This window comes from Dipodomys merriami, unplaced genomic scaffold (assembly GCF_024711535.1).
Source record: "Dipodomys merriami isolate MVZ:Mamm:240054 unplaced genomic scaffold, mDipMer1.0.p SCAF_3, whole genome shotgun sequence".
Taxonomy (NCBI): Eukaryota; Metazoa; Chordata; class Mammalia; order Rodentia; family Heteromyidae; genus Dipodomys; species Dipodomys merriami.
The window spans coordinates 108258097-108283317 of record NW_027204492.1 but is presented as its reverse complement, the minus strand read 5'-3'; the positions used below and the strand labels follow the sequence as shown (position 1 = coordinate 108283317).

Sequence of the window (25221 nt, the reverse complement as noted above, 5' to 3'; positions counted from 1 at the left end):
TAATATAATACTATATTGCATTATATTATACACCTTGACTGCTTTTTCCTCTGCTCCGACTTATATAAATATTTGACTGCTTCTTGGCTTACATAATTTCAAAAGGCTGTAAGGTCAATTTGAGTGTAATAGGATTTTATCTACAACTGTGTTAGATGGAATGTTTAAGCTGTTTGTTTTCCTAACAAGTGGTCTAGACTTTTATTAGAGATTGTCAGTGGATATCTGATTAAGTTATGTTTTGATCCTTTTCAAAGGAAAAATGTTTTCTAGGTAGCAGCAGGAATGCTAGTCAACACTCTACATGCCTTCCAATTTTACAAAGAATAGAAAACACATTAATCAAATGATCCTAAAACTAAAATGGCAATGTTCTCCAAACCATTATTGTGAGTTCCTCAAAGCAGCAGAGAGCAGAAAAAGGGTTGATTCATCTCTTGGTAACTTGACCCTTAACACTTGTTTACATTTGCATGCTTGCTTGCTTGCTCTCTCTCTCTCTCCTTTCTCTCTCTGTCTCTCTCTCTCTCTCCCTTCCTTCCTTCCTTTTTTTTTTTTTTTTTTGGCTGGTCATGGGGCTTGAACTCTGGGCTTGGGCGCTGTCCCTCAGCTCTTCAGCTCAAGGCTAGTGCTCTACCACTTGAGCCACAGTGCCACTTCTGGCTTTTTCTGCTTATGTGGGTGCTGAGGAATCAAACCCAGGGCCTCATGTATGCAAGGCAAGCACTCTACCACTGAGCCGCCTTCCCAGCCCCTTCATTTTCTTCTTGACATAAAATTTTCTGAATTTTAAGTTCTCTTCTATGTACTAATACGTTATAATTTATTGACCTTGTTAAAGCCATATGAATAATACTTCCAATTTATTTCTTTTATGTAATATTAAGGAACTAAAACTGACAAAATTTTGTGATTAACTTTTAGAATTATGATTTGATTCCCTCTTTTTTAAATAGATTTTTTATTTCATCTTAAGCTCTAGAATAAAACTAATATTCTGCTTTCTTTTTATAAATGTGTCTAGCCTTTTTTATTTTTGTTTGAATACCTTAAAACTTAAATATCTAATTATAAAGTTTTCACACAAATAATGATAACCAAATATTCTTAACAGTTGTATTTCTCAGGCAAGGTTTGATTTAATTTGAGATGTTTAAAGTGGCTGCTATAATTGAATATTGCTAATTATTTAATCATTAACTTTATTCTTCTGATATAAAGTATGATATACTTTAGTTTTAAAAAGTACAATATGGCTAGTTTTATATTTAGCAATGTATTCATTTGTAAACTGATACATTTTATGTATTGAGAAACTTTTATTACATTAAAAAATGTAGCATAGATCTATGATCTGTTTATTGTTTTATTTTATGTCACTTGAACAAAGGACAAAGTAAAAAACTAGGTAAAAATATTTAATCTCATTTTAAGTAATGAATAAAATGCTATAGAGCATGATAACTGTTTTTGACAATTCATTGAGTTGATATGCACCATCTTACATAATGTAACAAGTAACTTACTTGAAGACATTCATCTAATATGAAAATTATATTTTATATATTTTTTGTCCAACAGAGAACATTGTTACTTTCCCCCTTGTGTTCATTGTCATGTTATCTCTGTTTTGAAGTATTTTTTTCCTTTTTTTTTTTTTTTGTATATAGGGTCTCCCTGTGTAGCTGAGCCTGGCTTAGGATTTGCTATGTAACCAAGGCTGGTCTCAAACTTTCAATCCTTCTAGCTCTGCCTCCTAAAGCACTGGGATTACAGAGCTGCATTACCACACCAGCTTTCAACTAATTCTTCAATATTTTGAGGAAGTGAATTTTGATTAAGGAAGCCAACAATAAAAATTAACTTACACATTGGTATTTCTATTTGAAAGCTAAAACCTCCTACTTTTTGGCTTTAATGCATGAAAATAATATATAAAATTATGTTTCTATAAATTCTTTTACTATTTATAGGGAAACTTTATTCTTTTCTCTGATTTTTAGCATTTATACATAATTCTAATTATTTAAAATGCCTTTCAAGATCATTTGATTTTGGAGGGATCAATGTCTTAGGATACTGGAAAACTTGAATAGTGAAACTAGCAGTTTAGAATGCTAGGAAAAATTATGTTAACAATTCACAAAACCCATTTTCATCTGGTACTTAGGTTTCAATGAGAATTATATTAAAAAAATCTATTTCTTTGCAAATTGTCAGGTAAAAACTAAGACTTTCAAAATCCTTTCATTTCTTCCCATTTTAAATATTGATTTGAATGGAACAGGAGACTTTCCTAGAGAAAAAAGCCTCAGAGGTGAATCACAGTTGGTAGCTTTACTGTTCATTCTCAATGCATGGTTTACTTGTCTATTTTTAACCACATCCTGCTGGTTTTGACACCTCATCTTTCTTTGCAGTTTTCTTTGACTTTGCCAAATCCAGCTTTATTAAGAGGTTTACAGGTTACTGTGGAACCATATGTAATGTATGTGTTGCACATATAATATGTATCATGTTGTATATTAACAACTGTATAAATACTCAGTTATTAAATAGAAAAAGATTATTTTGTATTTGTAGTGAAAGTTTATTTTCAGCATTACTACCTAATTCTAATTACTTTATAATGAGAATTATTTTGTTTTTTATTATTTTACCTAATTTTATATTATTTTATCAAGTTGTTTTATAATTTATAATTATAAAATACTTTAAAGACATCCTATTTTGAAAAGATCATTGAGATCTCTTGATATTGAAAACCTTTTACATATTTAAGGTATAAGATTCTAAGGTGGTAAAGAAAAATATTTATTTTGAAAAATAAGATTTGAAATGTTTCTCTTATGTATGCACATGGGTATTTTCTTCTTCCATGATAGAAAATTGTAGAATAAAAAAAATTCTATACCAGGAAAAAATATTAAGGCCAAAAAAATTGCATCTACAAAATAGCATGCCTCATTGTGTTGGTCTTATTTCTTCTCATGTGCTTATCACTTTTCCCTTAGCATCACTTGTCCCATAGAACAGTAGTATTAGCACTGCTACTGTCTGTAGACATATAATAAGCTGGAAAGTAGTTAAAAGAAGCAGATTTAAGAAGCAGAGAGTTAATGGGTAGTATGTGAATATTATATTCAATTGATAAATGAAAACATCAAAATGTAATGGATTAATATATAATTTAGACAGTTTAAAAATCAAACACAGATATTGTTGACAAGATATGTGTATAATATAATGAAGCTTCAAAGTATGCAAAGTAAAAGTGACAGAATTGAAAGAAGCTCTCAAAAAATCCACAATTATATGTATAGACTTTATCTCCTCTTAAGAATGGACAAAACTACTAAACAGAAAGTCAGTATGGTTTCGAAGAGCCAAACACCACCACCAAAGGGTAGGATAGGGGCTGGGATGGTGGCTCAGTGATAGAGTGCTTGCCTTGTATACATGAAGCCCTGGTTTGATTCCTCAGCACCACATAAGCAGAGAAAGCCAGGAGCGGCACTGTGGCTCAAGTGGTAGAGCGCTCACCTTGAGCTGAAGAGCTGAGGGACAGTGCCGAGGCCTAGAGTTTCAGGCTCCATGACTGATTTAAAAAGGCAGGGGGAGGGGTAAGGATATAATTGACTTCATTTCAACCGCAAGATCTTTCCCAGTGCCCATAGAATGTTCATTAGATGATCCATATCTGCATCATAAAACAAGCTTAAGCAAATTTTAAAGAATTGAAATCAGATAAAGGAATGAAAATAGGTCCAAGAGGAATGCCCAAAGAAAATAAGAATGAAATTCACTGAATAGAATTAAAATACAACAAAATGTTTGTGGCACACAGCTGACACCGTGCTAAAAAGGAAATTTACAGCACTACATGGTTATCTCCAAAAATAAAGGGTGAAATCCATTATCTAAGTTTCTAATATAACAAAAATAAAAGCAAAATAAGCACAGAGCAATCAGAACAGAACAAATAACTATGATGAGCAGAAATCAATTAAAAATAGAAACACAATGGAGAAATCATAAAATTAAAAGGTCAATAAAGAAAAGCTATAAACTGTGCATAAATTTGGTGATTTCAATGAGATATACTTTTCTTGCCAAAAAAAGATCAGAATTTAGTTCATGTGAAGTAGAAACTATGAATAATCTTATACAGAAGTCCTCCCTTATCTGTGGAGGAGATATTCCACAACCCCCAGCAGATGAAACTGTCAATATACAGAATACTATATATACTGTGCCTTCCATATTATGATAAAAGTTTAATTTATAAATTATGCATGGTGTGAGTTTAGCAATAGTAACTGAAAATAAAATATAGTAAATATAATACCCTGTAATAAAAGTTAAGTGAATGAGGTCTCTCTCTCCCTTTCAAAATTTTGTATTCTCTGCTCACCCTACTTCTTATGATGATAATGTGACAATATATCTGTGATGAAGAGTGATAATCCAGGTACTGTGAAGTATCTCATAATAAGGTAAGATATAGTAGTTCAGACAGTACATGATTTTTGCCACACTACTTAAAATGGCATGCAGTTAAAACTATGAATTGTTTATTTCTGCCTAAAGTGAAGATACCGCTCAAGCAGTAGCATACCAGTTATGAGTGAAGAGCCAAATGAAAACATGAGTTTCTAAATTCAAGCCCCAGTACGGGCTAATAATCATAAAACCTAGATAAATTCATAGAAGTAGTGGTATGAGTGTGTAAGGATGGGCAAAAACTTCTAAATATTAAGAACTTAAAACAGAGAAATTTGAGCTGGGCACTGGTGAGTCATACCTGTAATCCTTGCTACTCAAGAGTTTGAGATCTGAGGATCAAGGTGCAAAGCCAGCCCCGGTAAGAAAGTCCATAAAACTCTTATCTCCAGTTAACCATTCAAAAACCAGAAGTAGAACTGAGGCTCAAAGTGGTAAAGCAAAAAAAGTCAAGGACAGTGCCCAGGCCCTGAGACAGAGACAAGAGAGAGTTAGAGACAGAGACAGAAAGTGACAGAGAGGTAGAAATTTAATAAAAGTATATTTCTAAAATTTCATTCTTTTATAAAATTTCTGCTTTTCTTAAAATAAGCTCGAGATTGGTTTTTATCCATATGCAAGCTTTAGAACAGTTTGTTTTGTACTATTAAATTTTGGCTATCCAAAAGCTGTTCCTAGCAATCACAAATTTTCTTTTACCTTTGTAGGTCACCATTTGCTGCTGTGACAGACTATTCAGTGACACGGAATAATGTTATACAGCTCTGCTTGGAATTGACAACAATTGTGCAACAGGTATTAGCTAACAAGCTTTGTTTCTTTTTTGAATTGTGGAATTTTTGCTTATTTGTTTTTGTTATTGTAAAGGTTGTGTACAGAGAGGTTACGATTACATAAGTCAGTTAATGAGAATTTGAACAGTGTCACCTCTTCCCTCACTTTCTCCCAGCTTTACTGTCACAGCCCTCTCCCCCACAAGTTGTATAGTTCATTTTCAACATAGGGTCTAGTGAATATCACTGCCTGCATTTGTTCACCCTTTGTCCCACCATTTCTGTTCTTGCTTTTCCCCTTCCCCAAAGAGATAAACTTACATGCAAGACAGAAGGTACAGAAATCAAATAGCAACAAAGAGAAAAACAAACAAAAAGCAAAATAACAAAAAACTTTTGTTTCTATTTCTTCTATTTCTATTTCAATAAACATAATTTTATATGATCATGTACACATAGCTTTACTGTCAATTACATATCTCACTAATGAGAAGTATTCTATTTACCAAGAATTTATAAGATACTGGTTTGGAAGTTTCAGGTTCAAAGACAAATGGTTCTAAAGGGTCCAAATATATAAATAATTGTTGGAAAGCTATACATATGTACCAATAAACAAAAATCTTATTAACAGAAGATATAAAATGAATTTGAATTTCCAACTAATCTTTATAATAAGATCATAATGTCTAGTAGATTCACACTTTTGATTATTATAATTATGCAATATTGATTCTCACAAAATCACGTCACCCATTCAGATCACAATCTTGGGTTTTAACGCTAAGACAGTGTTAAGTTACACTGATGTTTGTACACATAGAGAAATGTACATAATGGCTTTTTAATAATGATCAAATTACTTGATCTAAGGTTTTAACTTTGAATAATGCAGGAATCCTAAAATGCTTTGAGAGGTCTAGCACATAATATAAATGTTTGAACAAGACAAGGAGAAATGGTAGGTAATGATTTGAGTTTACTAGTAGATAAGCAGCAAAAATTTGTTTGAGTCTGATAATAAAATATGTTGAGGAGGTCTGAGACCTGCAGCTAGTATTCACTATGAGTCTGATGTCAGTCTATTACTGCTGCTCCTGTCTGAGCACCATCGCTATCGTTCAGTAATGATGCAGAAATAGTGAAAGCAGATAATGATATGTAATGTTGCAGAAATCTGGGGATAAATTAGAGAAATTGATTATTTATATTAAACTCTATTGACTTTCATTATCAAGAATAGTTTTGAATTATTTATGGGTTTGGTTTTGGTTTTCTTATATCATCAGGAATTGAATTTAAAGCCTGGACAAACACTCTACACCACTTGAGTCCTAACCCTTTTTAGGTTTTGAGCTTGATATTTCATGTTCTTGATCAGCTTGCTTACTCTTGGTTGGTGTTTTACCACTTAAGCCATTCCTTTAGAATGTGAGTTCAAATTTCACATACTTTTTAAACTAGGTTGGCTTTGAACTGCAGTCCTCTGATCTTAGTGCCCTGATTAGCTAGAATTACCGGCATGATTTTTATTGTTTTGAATAGAGTTGTTTTTATGCCCAGGCAGGCCTGGACTGTGATCTTTGTATTTATGCTGCCTGCATTGCTAGGATGACTGACAATTGCCAGTGTACTTTGGTGTTTGAGAGATGGAGTCTCTCAAACATTTGCCCAGGCCATCCTCAAACTATAGTCCTCCAAATCTTGTTTAACCAGGGTGGTTTTGAACTCCAGTCCTCTGACTTTAGTCTCTTGAGCATCTAGAATTATAGGGGTGAATCACCATGCTTGCTGAAGTTCTTATATTGTGTATCTTCCCTCCCCCCAGGTAAGAAATATTGTCAATGTAGACAAATTACAGTAGACCCTTGGTATCTCCTAGTATATAGTTCCAAGGGGGGAGGTCATTATTGGGGAGAATCTGCAAATTCTCAGGATGTATAGAGGTATAGAGTTCCATACCACAAGCCTATATTGTATCTATACTGTGAAGATAGTAAATTTGAACATCTGTAACTTGAAGCCTCATGAAGTAGTCTATATAACTGTTACAAAATTACTATTGTACACATTAATACTACCCACTGAAAACTAACGTTTATTTCTTGATCTTTATCTCTTATGTTTGATTCATTTTTAATTTTTTTTGTGCTAGTCCTGGGGATTGAACTCAGGGCCTTGGTGCTGCCCCTGAACTTTTCTTGCAAGGCTAGTACTGTACCATTAGAACCATAACTCCACTATTAGATTTTTGCTATGGAGGTAAGACTCTCATAGAGTTTCTTGCCCAGGCTGGCTTTGAATGGCGTTTTGCAGATTTCAGCATCCTGAGTAGCTAGGATTATATATGTGAGCCACTTTATTGTTTTCTTGTGTGTTTTTGTTTTGTTTTGTTTTGCTATAACAACCTAACTTCTGCTAAAGAGTTGCTGTCTTTCAACAAGAACAAAAATTTTGCTTTCGCACTTAACTTTTGCCTTGCTTTTTAATCACCATTTGCTTTTGGAGGGGCATAATTTTACAAAATTAAGGGCATCGAGACACTCAGCAAAACATGATTTAAAAACAACTGACAGTAAAACAGAACTGATGGACTGAGAACTGTATCAACAGTACAAACAGACTTAAAAATTAGATAACAGAGCTTTTTTTTTTTCTCAAGGCTAGCACTCTCCCACTTGAATCATTGCTCTACTTCTAGCTTTTTTGGTAGTTAGCTGGAGATTAGAGTCTTATGCACTTTCCTACCCAGCTTGGCTTTCAATCAAATTCTCAACCTCCTTAGTAGCTAGTACTATAAGCATGAGCTACCAGCACCCAGCTGAGTGAATCTAAAGCTAATGATTCCAAAGCTAGAATGAGAGTGAACAAAACTTTCTGAAATACAGTGCAAATAAATAATGATTAAAAAGTGTACATATTAGTGGAAATTTAGATATGACATAATATATTGGTGCTCATATGCTATCTATTAATGTGTTATTTTTCTGTTATGTGATGTCATCTCTTAGCACTGAGATTTTCTGAACTCTAATCTATTATGATCCATAGTACCAATAGGAATTAGGATAGAGGGATAAAATAATAAATTCAAATAGTTAAGTTTTTGTTTCTTATAGTGAAATTATCAAAGATTTAATATACACTCTACTTCTTTGTATTTCCCAGTTTCCTAAATTTGACTTAGCAAGACAAAATGAATGCTCTGTATATTGAAGTAATGTTACTTTAAACTTTATGAAGGAACATTTCAAAGACAAGTACTGAAATTATTTTTAAATAAAAAGTACATAACTTACATAGATATCTAATTATCAAATTAAATTAGTATGTACATATGAACCAATACATTTGCTTAGAATCATGTGAACTATCTAAAGACAGACATTAAACTTAAGCTGCCAGTTAAAAAGAGGGCAATTCAAATAAGCAAGGTGTAGACTTTTTTAAAAAAAAAAAAAGTATTTAGGGCATGCATTTATTACCAGGCTTTCAAGAAATCTCATCTGAACAGTTATGATAGTTATGCTTTGAAATGCACTGTGCTTCAAATTATTTTCCACTTAACTTTAATTATTTTTATTCCCTTTGCAGCAAGATGAGATGATCAATATCTAAAAATAAACTGTCACAAATGACTTTTTTTCCTCTTAATACAAAGGGGTGGTATCATGAAGTAAGTGAAAAGTGATTCTTGATATTGGCCACTTATATTTCAAATAATGCTAAAATTAGAAGGAAAAGATAATTTAGTCAGTTTTTTTAATCTCCACTTGGAGAAATTTATTTAATCTGTCTTGTCTATTTTACTTAGTGCTACATTTGATGAGTTCAGATAGTTATATCTGAAGTCTTTAAAGACATTTTCTCCAACACATTCTTCCCCAAATAAAATTAATTATACTTTTGAGGGGAAAAAAAGGAAAAACTAGTTTTAAAATATTAAATGGAAAGAATTCTCACAAAGAAGTGAAGCTTCATTTAGAGTGCTGTCAAGCATCTGAATCAGAAAAATGAGACAGGTACCCACGCACTTCTTGTCAGCATTGGAATAATTGTCATGATGCCTGTCTTAACAGGTATCAGCATAACCTAAAATTATTTTACCGTACCATTTTTATATTCTTCATTTCAGACACAAAGCAATGACTTAGATTGTCACTAGTTAAGAAATAAGCATAAAAGTATTCATTTGAAAGGAAAGCTTTGAAAAAAAGGTAAGCTTTGATGAAATTTAGAATACTTGGAGCAAAGGGTGAAGCTGAGAACAGTAAATTTGAGACGATGAGACTGGCTTTGTTGCTTTGTGATCCTTTCACATTGGACAGCCATGTTATTATTTCCATCATTTACAAATCTAAGTGGTTATACCTCAGAATTATTGTGAGAATCAAATTGGATGTAATTAAAGTGGTTCACAAATTTCAAATGAAAGATGAAAAAGGAAGGTAACATTATAAAATGGTTGAAGAACAGAGACTTACTAAAAGGTAATAGAATAAGAACTACATTTTAAAAGATTTTAAAAGATTTTTTTCTTCCTCCATTGGGCTTTGGTTGGTTTTCTTGAACTGTGTTTACAGCTAAAAATGAATTATATGTGAAGGAATGGTTCAAGTTTTGTAAAATACCATGTTTTCACCTGTTGAATCCACATTGAAAACTTCCCTTTAAAATTCAAGTCTGACAATATGCTGTTACCTAAACTAGCCCCCACTGGTTTGGGTTTATTGAAATGTCTTTTCATTTTCTTTTAAGACGTCCAGTTTTTTTGTTGTGTGTGTGGGGGGGGGGTCCATTCATGGGGCCTGCACTCTGGGCCTGGGCCCTGTCCCTCAGCTCTTCAGGTCAAGGCTAGTGCTCTACCACTTGAGCCACAGCGCCACTTCCAGCTTTTTTCTTTTTGCTTATGGGATGCTGAGGAATCGAACCCAGGGCCTCATCCATGCAAGGCAAGCACTCTACCACTGAGCCACCTTCCCAGCCCCAAGACTTGTCCAGTTTTTAACCTTTCTAGATCCATTTTCGTCCTTTTTGTCACTGGTTGAGTAGTGCTGGAAATATTTTACAGAAAACTATACAGACAGCCATAACCAACTTAATTATACAGAAACAACTATTTCCAGGCTTTTCACACATATCTATCTATGATATAAATATAGATCTCAATACTGATTTGTTATTAGTCTGATTTTCTGATAGTTGATTTATTTTCCTTTCTTCTATTTATGCCTGACAGATTATTTTATTTATTTCTAACCTTTTATTCAAGAAAATAGAAAAATATTCTTGAAAGATCAATGTTGAAAAATTTTGTCAAGCACATTAACCTACATAATGTATATGTGCTTTCTATGCATTTGTGTTAACGTCATAATATGAAAATGAAAGTAAATGAAAGTAAAAAAATCTATGAACTGTTCTATAAATACACACTTTAAATAAAGATATAGATGAGCATATCAAATGTAAAAACCCTTTCCAGTTTTGTTCTTACTAGAATTTTACTACCTACTCTTTTTAATCTTTAATTCTTGTTTTCTCAAGGTAAATACATGAGAAAAAAATAAGAGCTTTTCTGTGACTTGTTGAACTGTAATTTATTCTTTAAAATTTTAGCTCACATAATTGTAAATGCTTAAAATACTGGATAATTTTATAAAAATAAGTAGCTTAGATGGGATTTTTAAAAATTAATTACTTATTCAAGGAGATTGAGCCTTAAATGTATTGGCAATATCTTTAAATTTCCTTTAATTATATTGATGGAATATAAGTATAATAGTATATTTTAGCTTGTTAACATTATATGCCATTAATCTTTTTTAATACTTTTTGTTGTAAAAATACTGTACAGAGAGGTTACAGTTACATGAGCAAGGTGATGGATACATTTCCTATCAAGCATTGTTACCTCCTCCTTTGTTTTTCCCCTACCCTTCCTTCCCTCCCACCTCCACAACTACATTCCTCCCTCTTCCCTTCTCTCCCCTCCCCGCCTAAATTGTAAAGTTCCTTTTTCAACATAATGTGTTGTACATCTCATTGTTACAGTGGTCCAGCCTGTATCCCTATTTAAGCATTTTGTTTTTTCCCTTCCCCTCCCCAACCTGGAGAAGTATATATACAAGATGCAGGGCACGGATATCAAATATAGTGAAAACAGGGGTTATACCAGGGGGGAGGAACATACAAAGAAACAAAAAAAATCACATTATAAGTACGTTAGGAACAATAGCAAGAAAGAAAAAACCACTTGCATTTTAAGGCAAAATAATGTAATGGAATTCAACAGGACATAGTTGAGAGTAGGTTATACTAGCTCTGTGTTTTGAGGAATGGTAAGAACTTGGAAAAACTACTTTATATTTTTGATATTATTTACCTTTGCTTGTAAAAGTAAATCATTACCCTGTTGTATTTTTCCAGGGTAGTTTATATTAGAAGCTGATAGAGTGATCTGCAATCTAGTGGGAGCTCAATAAATGGCTGTTAGAGGTATCTTATATTGCAGAAGAGACTTCGGGCACAGTAAATGCAACTAGTTACTTTACTTTTTTTTTTAGAGGAGAGAAGTTTGAGAGATTCTCACTATGCAGCCAAGCCTGAACTCCAGTTCACAATGCCACATTAGCCTCCCTAGAACTGGAATTATAAGTGTATACCTCCACACCTGACCTTACCACGCAAACATTTTTAAAGAAATAATGTTCTATTTACTTTTGGTATTGACTAGTCATTAACTGACTAAATGAATGCTTTTTGTTTTTTGTTTTTTTTAAAAAAATCTTTTGGTTGAGTGAGTGCATGTGGCTCACACCTGTAATTCTAGCTACTTAGGAGGCACAGATCTGTGGATTGCCGTTCAAAGCCAGCCCAAGCAGGAAAGTCCATGGGACTCTTATCTCCAATTAACCACCCGAAAAAGCAGGAAATAGAGCTGTTGCTTGAAGTAGTAGAGTGTTAGCCTTGAGCAAAAAAGCTCCACTAAACCAACAAGTTTTGGTTAGTTTAGGATGCTTTTTAGATTTTAATGTGAGTTGATTGTTATAGCTTAGATTCTGAAATATATTTTGAAACATTCATGTTTAAATGTAATACAGAAATTAATTTTGATTCTAGATAAACTTGTCATCTCTAGTTACATATAAATACCTTAGATTTAAAAAGAGAAAATTCAAAATATGTAAAGGCAGTGTATAATAGTCATGTAGAGTGTGTATTTTCAAATGTATAGAAATATGTAGAAATTAAAGGGCGATCATATGATGCATAGATATATGAAAAGCCCAATCAACATTGTCTCATAGTCATCTTGAGCACTTTACTATTTTTACTGTATACTCAGGTTTAGCATTTAAGCTTTCCTGAATCAGACATTCTAGGTGACCTGAAAATGGAATTAGGGCTTTTGGGATTGAAACTAGGACATTTTAAACCAAAAAATTAGGACAAGCTTTACATATAATTTTTAAACAATATGAATGATATTACTAAGCATACTCATTGAAAGCAATAGAAAGTTGATTTTATTTTTCACTATCTAAAATAAGACTTTTAGTGCAATTAAATTTTCTCCAGCTGTTTTTAATCATAAAAAGCAATACTAATATCTTTTCACAAATTTTATATGATCTTAATATAATAATCAAAGTTAAATATAGAACTACTAGAGATAATATTTAAATAACTTGAAGACCTTTTCTAAAGACACATATAAAGCTAAAAGCTAAAATAAAAGTTTAAAAAGATGGAAGTTCACTACACATATACAACGACATCTTCTCAAAGACCATAAAGAATGAGAATGTTTTAGCCAGACAGCTGATAATTAAAAATAAACAAGAAATTTTCATAGTATTTTTTTAAAAAATAACCTAATTATTGAGAGCTGCATATTGTATCAAGGTTCAGAATGAAAAAATGAGTGATAAAGTTGTATGCCAAGACTTTAGCAAATGGCTGTTTAGAATATTGCAGGGTCATAATTTATTATTCTTCCAGCTTTCTGACACTGGCATAGCTACGAGCAAAACCATAAAAATTTACTGTATGTTATATAAAAATAAATGCTGAAATAGATTATTTTCATAGTTTATTTTTACAGGCCTAGAATTTATTCATGTTACCTAAGTCTGCCAAAATATTTTTGTCAGATGAAAGTAGCATCATCATCAGTATAAACAAAAGGAGAATAGATGTCTTATACTGCCTTAGTCAAGTTCCTTTAGATAGTAAATAATAGAGTATTATATCTCAAATGGCTGCCTTATTATATTTAAACATTTATGTAGGATTATATATATAAAAGTTTCCATGTAATAAATTTAATATGAAGCATAATAAGGAGTACTCATGAGTATGTCTCCTAATTTAATAACCATTGATAATAATGTTTTATTATTGAGCACCTCTTGGATCTTGTCAGCCTACCTCTTCTCTGAGTCTTTTATCATTGTATATTTTTATCAAAATAGTTTTCTATACTTCTCTAAATGTGTTATTTGATAAATTATGCTTTTATTTGAGATTTATAGAAATATATCACTCTATGTCTTTTATTTCCATTTGATATAATTTTGAATCCATTTGTCATTTGTTGTAGCTTCAGTTTGTTTTCCCTGCATACAATATTGATTGTGGGTATATGTTTATTCTTCTGTCCATAGACTTATGTTTAAATATATACTAAGAGTATAATTGCTAGATAATACAGTTTGGATATGCTCATCTTTTGTAATTGTACCAGATTATGTCCTCAAGATATCTTTGCTTATATCTTGTACTTTTATTATCTTTCTACTCATAATTGTTATGTTTTGTCATATATCTTTCTATTATAGTTTATCTTTCCAAAGGCCTTTATAATTTTCTTGTAAAGTTCCTTAAAATATTATCATTATTCCCATTTTATGTATAAGGATGTAAAGGGGTATGTTAGTAAATGATAAACCTCAGAAGAGACTCCTTGATATGCTACAATTGGTAATATACTCTGATTGTTCTTCCTCAAGAATTGAGCTAGAAGTAATGCCAATCCATTAAAAAAAATCCTGTGAAAATGAGTAAAATCTTCATACAACTCGGTTTCTCCAGAGTCTGGCAAGAAAGAGTATATTGAAGGGATAAAAGCAATCATTTTCCTCTAAAAGCTTATAAAGAGAATTAGAGAAATTTTAATTTAGCTCCTGACAAAAACTTAGAACTAACCAAAAAAATAATTTTTCCCAAAATTAGAAAATCCAACTATGTCATGAATATTACATATAGGAAAAGAATTATTTGCTTCATATTCCTTTGCCTATTAGTCCTTATACCTCTAGTAAGAATAGTTAGGAGAAAGAAGTGGTGACACCATCAGTCTCTTTTGTTGTTGTTGGTTGAGGGTCTTAAACTCAGGATGTGGGTACTGTCCTTGATCCTTTTTGTGCTCAAAGCTAGTGCTCTACCACTTGAGTCACAGCTCCACTTCATGTTTTCTGGAGGTTAACTGGAGATAAGAGTCTCATGGACTTTCATGACCCAGCTGGCCTCAAACCATGATCCTCAGGTCAGCTTCCTGAGTAGGTAGGATTACAGGTGTGAGCCACTGGCACCAAGCTCCATGTCTCTTTTATAGTAAGTTGGAGCAGTGAAGAGGACAGGGATTTCTATGTAGAGAATCAGAGACTCAAAAGAGAAGCTGGATTTGGAGGTAAAAAAAATTAAAGCTCATATTATTCAATCTACTTGGCTCTTTCCCCCAAATAAATTCATGCATGCATTTTATGATGATCACTTACAATGCATTTATGTATTAAAATGTAATAAAAAAGGAAAGACCAATACTAGCATCTGGTGTGGTATCAACATATAGGGACAGGAACTAGACAGCAAAATAAGAAACAGTAATAATAACATTTTGAACACTTATTATGAGTCATACTTTGTCTTGATTGTATCATAGATTATGTATTATGCCTTATGTGGACAATAAGGCATCAATTTTCATAAATGCATAAGATAAAAGCAGCAAATGAAGGAAAATGAAGACATACAAGTTATAGATGCTAATTTTCTAAGGCATTTTACCTCTGCTGAAGAAGTGGTTTTTGAATAACCTAGTCGCTAGTCCCTTAGGTGGGTCAGAATGACCACCAATATCAGATAGGTAATTCAGAGGAAATTAGACCTTAACAAGTGAAATAATGGATGGAAATTGTAATTTACAGTGGTAGATTGAAGAACTGGTCCGAATTAAGTAATTAGGACAAGTGGGGATGAGTCAAACTTATAAAATAAAATGGAACAAAAATCATCTTGAAATACAAAATGAGAAAAGACTAGATTTGCATGAAAGTAACAAAATGTAATCTGAGGTTGTTTGTGGGTTACAATGTGTGAGGAGTGACATAGCACCTCTGAAAAAAATAGCACCCATATCTCCAGAAATAAAGAGATACAGCTTGGAAATTGTATGATATTAGTACTGCATTGACTTGTACTCGCTATATCTCCAAGTGCACATGTGCCTTATTTTTAACTTGGTAGATTATATTATTCAAAGTAAAATCTATTATGCTGCAGTAAAAAACAACCTTCACTTCAAAACCCATAGTAAGAGAGTAGCCTTTTTGAGGATATTACTGGTCATTATTCCAGGGGAAAGGAGAGCACAGTGAAACATATATTGTTCCTTAAAGCTTCCAAATGGAAGTAACTCATCATATAACTACTCAAATTTATTGGTTGCAAGTTACACATCTGTGACAGACTTCAGTGGCTCTAAAAAGTTTACTTTTCCCTTAAAAATAGACAGTGCATATTAGGAAGTCATAATACAATCTGCCATAGCAATGAATCTATGAATAATCCCAAAATAGCATTATATTTGCATTTTGAGGACAATAAAGTTTATTTGAACATAAAAACCTGTCATGAAATTCTGTGGAAAAAAATTGAATATAAAAATCCTGGTAAAGGTAGATTTGAGGACTTCTTTCCATATGACTATATAAAATGATGCTTATTGAAATGAACTCCAAGAAATGGAAACAAGAGGATATTCTTTTTTGTATATTTTTTATTGTAAAAATGTTGTGCAGAGGGGTTACAGTTACATGAGCAAGGTAATGAGTACATTTCCTATCCAGCATTGTTGCCTCCTCCTTTGTTTTTTGCTCTCACTGCTGCTTCTCTGCTTCCTGAAAATAGATTCATTTTAGCCAGGCACCAGTGGCTCACACCTGTAATCCTAGCTACTCAGAAGGTTGAGCTCTAAGGATCGTGATTCAAAACCAACCTGGGAAAAAAAGCCCCTGTGGGACTCTTATCTCCAGTTAACCACTCAAAAAACCAGAAGTGGACTCTGGGTCAAGGTGGAAAGTGCTAGCCTTGAGCTGAAGAGCTCAAGGACAGTGCCCACACCCTGAGTTCAAGCCCCACAACTGACAAGAAGAAAAAAAAAGAAATGTACTCATTACTCATTAACCTCTTTGTACATCACCTTTACAATAAAATTTAAATTAAAAGAAAAAAAAGAAAACCTCTTTCATCAATCGTGTACTGTTTTTAGGGTGTGTTTCTCTCTTGGCATTGTAAATTTAACCTGTTGATAATGTGAGTAGTAGGTTTATTCAAGTATAAAATGATGGCTCAGAATTTCTCAGTATTAATATTTACTTATTCTATAGAATCTTTTGTTGTTGTTGTTGTTGGTCATGGGGTCTGAGCTCTGGGCCTGGGTGCTGTCCCTCAGCTCTTTAGCTCAAGGCTAATGCTCTGCCACTTGAGCCATAGCACCACTTCCAGCTTTTTCTGCTTATGTGGTGCTGAGGAATCGAACCCAGGGCCTCATGCGAGGCAAGCACTCTACCACTGAGCCACCTTCCCAGCCCCCTGTAGAATCTTTTATGAACATATACCAACATAATCCTAGAACTTAATGCTATTAATATTGCCCGAACAGAATATTTAAATGTGTTGTGATTACTGTCAATCTAAACGTATTTTTGAGTGCCTAGAAAAATGGTATTGTATAATTTCTGAAATGAAATATTTTCATTGTCCAAGAAAATGCAATCTAAATAAATAAAAGAGCCCAAGGAATAAAAGAGCCCAATATATATGAGCTAGTGAATTTTTAGAAATTGATACAAAGAATTTGTTATAGTTTACTAAAACATAGCTTTATTTTCTGACAACCAAGTACATAATCTTGAATTAAAGAATTAGTATTTATATATTATTTGTGATTGTATCTGGTGTTTATTTTTGCTTGACTTATTAAATTGAATTTATCAAGTCTCCAGTTACTAAGATTGTGTAGATTTTCTTTCCCATATGTTAGATGTTCATTCTAATAAGTAACTTGAACATCTGGAAACCAGAAGGGCTTTTCATTACAAAAAATTAGCTTCATTGTATGAATATAGAGTTCTTTATATCTCTTATATAATACAAATCTTTATGCAGAGAAAGGCCTAATTATTTTTGTTAAAAATATCTGCTGAGATCATACATATTAAACTTTAAAACCAAATCACGTTTAAAATGTTTTTAAAACTGTAAAACTGAAGCTATTTTTATACCCTCTATCTGTACAAAATAGAACTGTGAAGAAACTAAATGTACTGTATTAGCTTCACAATTAGAAATTTTGTTTTCAAAAACATGACTTGAAAGTTTCATTTTTGAAAAAAAAGTTTCATTTTTGTACCTCATTTGTACAGCCACTGTAAAATGTTTTCATGGAAAGTGAAAATTTAAAAACTCAAATAGAATAAGTATCAGGTGTGAACTGAAAATAATTTTATAATGTATATAGAGTACCTTGAGAAATTAAAGAGACAATGTGGTGTAATATAAGGAACCTTTTTTGAAAATATTCATAGTCTAATGAGAGATTAAAACTAGTTAATCTATAACTGGTGTAAACAAATTATGTACTTAATACTTACTTGGAAAGCCATTCAAAACCTTTTCTTTCATGTTAACTGGTGTTTGAACTCAAGGTTTTACACTTCCTGAACAGGTGCTCTACCATTTTAGCAGTGTCCCTTTTAAGCTTTAGTTATTTTTTGATAGTGTAGTGATTTTTGTTTGTTTGTTTCATCTTCTCAGGGTGAGCTTCAAACCATAATCCACAATGCTTCCATCTCTACTCACAGGGATGGAACAAACATCTATTAGCACATCTTTTTTGTTGAGATGAGATCTTACTTTTTTTCTCAGGATAGTCTTAAGGTCAATCCTACTCCTCTCCATCTCCTGACTAGTTATAATGACAGTTGTTCACCATCCTGCTTGACTCAAACTATATAGAATAAACAAATTTGATTCATAATGTAAATTAGTTTACTGGTTCCAGAAACATTTCAAATAAAGCCATTCAAGATACAGGAATTATAATTTTGCTATCATAAGTTTTCTAATCTGTACATTAAAGTGTTTATTTCACTTCAATCTTGAAGTTTTCACCATTTTGTGGTTTGTTAAAGACTCATATAACTAAAAGAATAATCAGTCTTCTTTTTGCCTCTATTTCCAAATATCTAAGTATTTTTAAAGACATAAGTTCAGACACTTACCCAACTATTTGACCATTAGTCTTGCATTGTCAAATGAAAAAATAGAATGATTGGAACTAAATGAGGCTTCAAGATAAGGGGTCAGAAATTTAAAAAACAGTGACAAAAGGGAATATACCAAAGAAAAAAGGAAAGAAAAACAACTGCAAATAGTATAATAAAAAACCCTCTTATTTCAATTTCTTGGAATTCTTTTCGATAAACATCATTTTATATGATTTTATGCACATAGCTGTTGAGCCCTTGCGATCCTCTCCTAAGAGTATCTTCCTTTGTTCTCACTGTGTGAATATTTAGATTGCCATTTTAGATTGCACAGAAACGGTGGGACAAAGGGTGAACCAATTCAGCAGTTAAACCCACTAGACACTATGTTGGAAATGAAATATACTTCTTTGTGGGGAGCATAGTTGGGAAGGGAAAAAATAGGAGAAAATGAGAGAAAGGGGTGACACTGTTCAAAAGGAATGTTCTCATTACCTGACTCATGTAACTGTGACCCCTCTGTACATCACCTTTACAATATTTTTTTAATTGAGGCTTCATTTTAGGTGATTCTATAGGAAAGAAACACAGTAAACCATGTTTACTGACAAAGAATTCGTCTATGTTTTTCATCACTAAGTTACTATTTTCTTTCATGGACTCCTGTGTCTAAAAAGACTAAAAGCAAGGGCAGTACCTGGAACATGGATATTGATCAATAAGTATTTTTAAGTGAAAAATATCATTTTCAATCTAGTTTCTTCATCATATTAAGGCCCTGCCGTCTCAAGATTTTTTATCCTTCCTGGGTATTATATGCACTCTATAAGAGCATAAGTCTTCACATTGGGGAAAATAAGAATATAAAACTGCTTCTAAAAGGGCACCTATTTGGATAATACTTCACAATTTACAAAGTATTTCCAAATGTTCCATCTTATTTGTTCCTTCTAATAAAGTTGGAAATAAGATAATTTCAACTCCAGTTCACATGTTAGGTACCAAACTCATACAAGTTAAATGACTTGCACAGATACATGGCAGTAAATAATCTCTTCATGTGGAAACCTGTGGATGAACTTACATATGGATGTATGGAAATACAGTTGTTTTCTTAGAATGATTAATTGTGATCAAAGCAATTAGAATGTATCTTCCAACTGACTGCAAATCAGCAGATTTTATATTTAAAAAAATGATAGAAATTATGTTGAGAAATTTCCTCTCATTTGTCTCCTACAGTCTTTATAAACCAGAGAATCACTAAGCTATATACACAGTTTTACAATTTTTTTAGCTTTTTTACACTTATTTTGTATCATAGTGAGATATAAAACTTTAAAGTATTGAGCCTGAACTTCAGAAAACATGAAAATCCAACATTCTGCTATGCTTTGAGCTTTTTCTATCTTCTGGTTGAAATTATATTTTGCCATTATTTCAACCTTGTATCTTTTGAATACCCTTTGCATATTTTTCTCTAGAAACTTGTTATACATGACTTATTCTAATGCTTCAATAAGTTAGTCATCAAGAAATATTATGCCTAGCTGGACGCTGGTGGCTCACGCCTGTAGTTCTGCCTACTCAGGAGTCTGAGATCTGAGGATCATGGTTCAAAGCCATTCTGGGCAGAAAGTCTGTGAGACTCTTATCTCCAGTAAACCACCAGAAAAACCAGAAGTGGAACTGTGTCTCAAGTAGTAGAGCGCTAGCCTTAAGCTGAGAGCTGAGGGACAGCACCCAGGCCCAGAGTTTAAGCCCCATGACCACCAAAAGAATAATATTATGCCTAGAATAGAACATTTCACTACTGTGATGTTGTTAGATAAGGTACATTGACATTGTTAACTATCTTTCCTTAATGTAGCATTGTATTAATGCATTATAAAACTAAGCAAGTAGCCTATTGAAAAGGCAATAATCTGTTAATATGTTATATATTTATACATACAGTGATATATTCCAGTAGGTTGAGAATGCATATATAGTTTGGAGGTTGAAAAAAACAAGTACAATTGCAAAATCAGGTCCATTGTTAAGCTGAAAAGAACCTTAGGAATCATCTAATTTCATCTGGCTCTATTTCAATCTGAGGGTAATAATAATAACAGCTAACATTTGCATGTTTTATTAAGTACAAAGCATTTCCATGACACTTGATGTTCATAGATAAAAAGCACACAGTGCTATTGTCATGGTGTTCATGGCAACTCTTTGAAGTAGATACAAAGTTATTAGTATTTTATTTACTAATTATAGTTGTCTGGTAGAAATAGACTTCATTGAGTTTGCCCGTTAATACAGAGCATGACTATTATAGAAACCAGAGGCAATGAAGAGAGTAGGAAAAGGAAATTTAGCAGATAACTTCGTTTACTCTTTGGACAGTACATAAAGTGCACAGGACAAGGCATTAAAAGACATAATTCTAGGCACAGTTTTATTGCTAAGTAATTGTGTCTATTCAAATGTTTTACTTATTTGTCCTGCAAAGCGGGGGGTAGATGACTAGTATGGTCATGCCTACCACACTCTCCCATTATTTGTTTATAGATCTTTCTTTTTCGTATATATTTTTTATTGTGAAAATACTGTACAGAGCGGTTACAGTCACATTAGTACGATAATGAGTACATTTCCTATTAAGCATTGTTACTTCCTCCTATGTTTTTTCCCCTACCATCCCTTCCCTCCCCACCTCCCCAAATCCTCCCTCCCTACCCTGAAGTTGTAAAGTTCATTTTCAACATAGTGTCTTTTACATTGTTACAATGGGTCAACCTATATCCTCATTTCAGCATTTTGTTATTTCCCTTCCCCTCCCCAAATTAGAAAAATGTAAATACAAGACTCAGGGTACTGGCATCAAATACAGTGAAAACGAGGGTTATACCATGGGGAAAGAACATACAAAAGAAACAAAAAATCACATGGTACATTATAAGTACATTAAAAACAAAAGCAAGAAAGGTCTTTCTGTTAAAACTCCTAACCATCTTTATCCTGATGAAACCCTTCTGTTAATTCTTGTGGTAATTGCTCGTTTTTAATTTCTCTCTCAAAATAATGATAGCAAGAGCAGTAACAAGTTTGTAGTCATGGAGCTGGTCAAAATGGTGAAGAAGTATTTATGAGGTAATTATAGACCTGTCTTCTTTCTCAAGAATTTTTAGGAATGAAATTAGTGCTGGACTATAATATTTTGGTAACACAGTCAAGAAGAGTATGATGCCTCTTTATTCCCATGGAAGTCTTCTTTTTACTCAGTCAACTTTTGTTTTTTGATGAATCTAAATTTGGTTTGGCCTTTTATTTTCCATCTGTTACAAATCATTTGTCCCTAACACTGCTTTATGTCCACAAGTTAATGTGATGAGTACTTTGAACTCCTTCTTATACCTGTTTACCATGTGTTTTCCTAGAGGGAATTTGTTTCATTATAATGTTATGCTATTGTATGCATATTGTATGCACTTGGTTAACTCCTGGGAACTAAGTTCCTTCATGTTTTCTCCCTTGATAGAGTCTTCACTGTCATGCATTTGAGGTGTTTCTTGCTTACTTATTAGGAACTGCTAGATGTACTGTAGTTTATTTCTTTAGTCCTGCACTGCTAGCAGGCTAGCTAGTGGCTACATGAAGCTATTGCAGTGTAAATTTAAATTAAGTAAAATTACAAACTCAGCTTCTCATTTCACTAGCCATATTTCAAGTGCTTGACAGCCACTGTTTCTAATGGATATTAAATTGGACAGTACAGACATAAAACATTTCTGTTTTCCCAGAAATTTTATTAGACAGTGTTATTCTAGGCCATTGCTATATGTATGCATGAAACAACCTAGCTTGATGAAGTAGTTTTGTCATCTGTCAGTACCCAACTTGAGTAAGTATGAGGCTGAAAACTGTGAAAGTAATCAGACTAAGAATAAATGGTAAATGGATAAGGATTGGTTCAGCTTGTTACTAAAAATAGAATATACTCTTACTCATGTGGAAAAGTTGTTAGAAACTTTTTTAATGCAAAAGATACTAGAGAATGACTCAAAATTAGAGAGGGAAAATCAGCTTATCTAAATCTTTTCTGGAAAATCTTCTTCACCCATCTGAAGCCACTAATCAGAGCTAGTCCTTCTTTGTGTTTATATACTAGTTCTGGGGCTGAAACTCTGGGCTTAGATGCTGTCCCTGAGTTATTTTACTCAAGGCCAGCACTCTACCCCTTGAGGTACAGGTCCACTTCTGACCTCTTTTTGGAAATTCATTGGAGATGAGAGTCGCATAGACATTCCTGCCCAAGCTGGCTTCAAACCATGATTCTCATATATCAGACTCAGAAGTAGCTAAGGTTACAGGCATGAGCCATTAGCACCTGGGTAGGCCTTCTTGTCTATGGTTGATGAATTTGACATATTTATAATAATGTCTTGAAAAGATGGAATGTTATAGTTATCTTGATTCATCTATTTTTCCATGTGATAACACATTTTAATCATTTTCCTTTTCTTTTGAACTCAAGACCTTATGCATACTGAGCATATGTTCTGTCATGTCACCTTCTGTATTAATATACTCTTTTTTAAATTTTTTTATTGTGAGAATACCATACAGAGGAGTTACAATTACATGGGCAAGATAACGAGTACATTTCGTATCAAGCATTGTTGCCTCCTCTTTGTTTCCCCTTCCCATCCCTTCTCTTTGGTATATACATGTAGTACAAGGTTATCCATTGCTTAATACACTCCCAACAGTAATGATAGGAATTGTGTTATAAAGGGCATTGGTTGCACATTCTTTCCATTTATACTTTTATAATACTTGTGTTATTTAAATATATACATCTAGTTCAACATCAAAACAACAAATTATCCAATTAATAAATGGGCAAATGAACAGATAGTTCTCAAAAGAAAAATTACAAATAACTAAGTTATATGTGAAAAAGTTCAATTCTCAGTACTAAAGGAAGTGCAAATCAAAACAATATTAGTATTCCATCCCATTCAAGATAAAAAGGCTACTATGAAGGAAGCAAAAAACAACTGCTAGTGAGGATTTGGAGAAAAGGAAATTATATATGTTGTTTATGGAAATGTAAGCTTGTGCAACCACTGTGGCAATCAGTATGGAAGTGCCTCAAAAAACTCAAAAATAGAACTACCATATGATACTGATATACCATTCCTGAGAATATACTCAAAGGAAAATAAGTCATGATACAGTAGAGATACTTGCACATCCATGTATACTGTAGCAGTACTGTAGACAAAATATGGAATCAGCCTACTGCCTATCAACAGATGAAAAGATAAAGAAAGATGGTACAGTGGAATATTGTTCAGTCATAAAGAAGAATGAAATCATGTTATTTGTAAAAAAAAATGTAGAATAATTGAGATCATTATTTTAAGCAAAATAAACCAGAGTCAGCAAGATAAATATTCCAAGTCTTTTCTCATATACAGAATCTAAGCTTTTTTAAAAGTGACATAAGAAGGCACATATTGAGAGTATCATAGTTACAGGCTAGCCTGAGCAGAGAAAGTAATAGCTGGGCATTGTGACACATGTCTGTCATTACAACAAAACAGGAAGCATCAATAGAATTTTGGTCCATGATGGCCTCAGGATAAATGTGAGTCCCTATTTGAAAGATAAATAAAGCAAAAAGGACTGAGGACATGGCTCAAAAAGTAGAACACTAGTTGGGCACCAGTGGCTCACACCTGTAATCCTAGCTTCTCAGGAATCTGAGATCTGAGGATCATGGCTTGAAGCCAGGCTGGACAGGTAAATCTGTGAGATTCTTATCTCCAATTAACCACCAAAAGAACTGGAAATGTAACTGTGGCTCAAGTGGTTAGAGTGCTAGCCTTGAGCAAAAGAAGCTCAGGGACAGCATCCAGGCCCTGAGTCCAAGCCCCAGCACCTGCACTAATTTTTTTAATTAAAAAGAGTAGAACATTTGGACAGTCACTGATGGCTCGTGCCTATAAAGAGGCTTAGGTCTGAGGATTGCCATTCGAAGCCAACTCTGGTAGGAAAATTAACCACCAATAATCAGGAAGTGGAAGTGGAGCTGTGGCTCTAGTGGTTAAAACACTAGTCTTGAGTGAAAAAGCTAAGAGACAATATCCAGGCCCTGATTTTAAGCCCCAGGACCAGTACAGAAGGAAGAATACTTGCCTCACCAGTACAAGGCCCTGAATTCAGACTCCAGTATTACCAAATAAATGACATGAATGTAATAGAGATTGTTTGCAGGAGAGAAGCAGAGGAGGATAGAAGGCAAAAGGAAAAGGTAATGGGGAGGAATATGATTGAAATGTATTATATGTATGTATGTATGTATGTATGTATGTATGTATGTATGTATGTATGTATAA

General features: G+C 33.1%; 1 protein-coding gene across 5 annotated transcripts in view; it reads left to right on the top strand.

The window, feature by feature from the left end:
• Positions 1-25221, top strand: part of Cnksr2 (connector enhancer of kinase suppressor of Ras 2) — a 220159-nt gene that overhangs the window by 46995 nt on the left and 147943 nt on the right. For all 5 annotated transcript variants that reach the window (XM_070040726.1, XM_070040728.1, XM_070040725.1 and 2 more), the window contains exon 4: positions 5211-5298. In XM_070040726.1, the coding sequence (XP_069896827.1) occupies positions 5211-5298 (88 nt within the window). The remainder of the gene's footprint in view (positions 1-5210; positions 5299-25221) is intronic.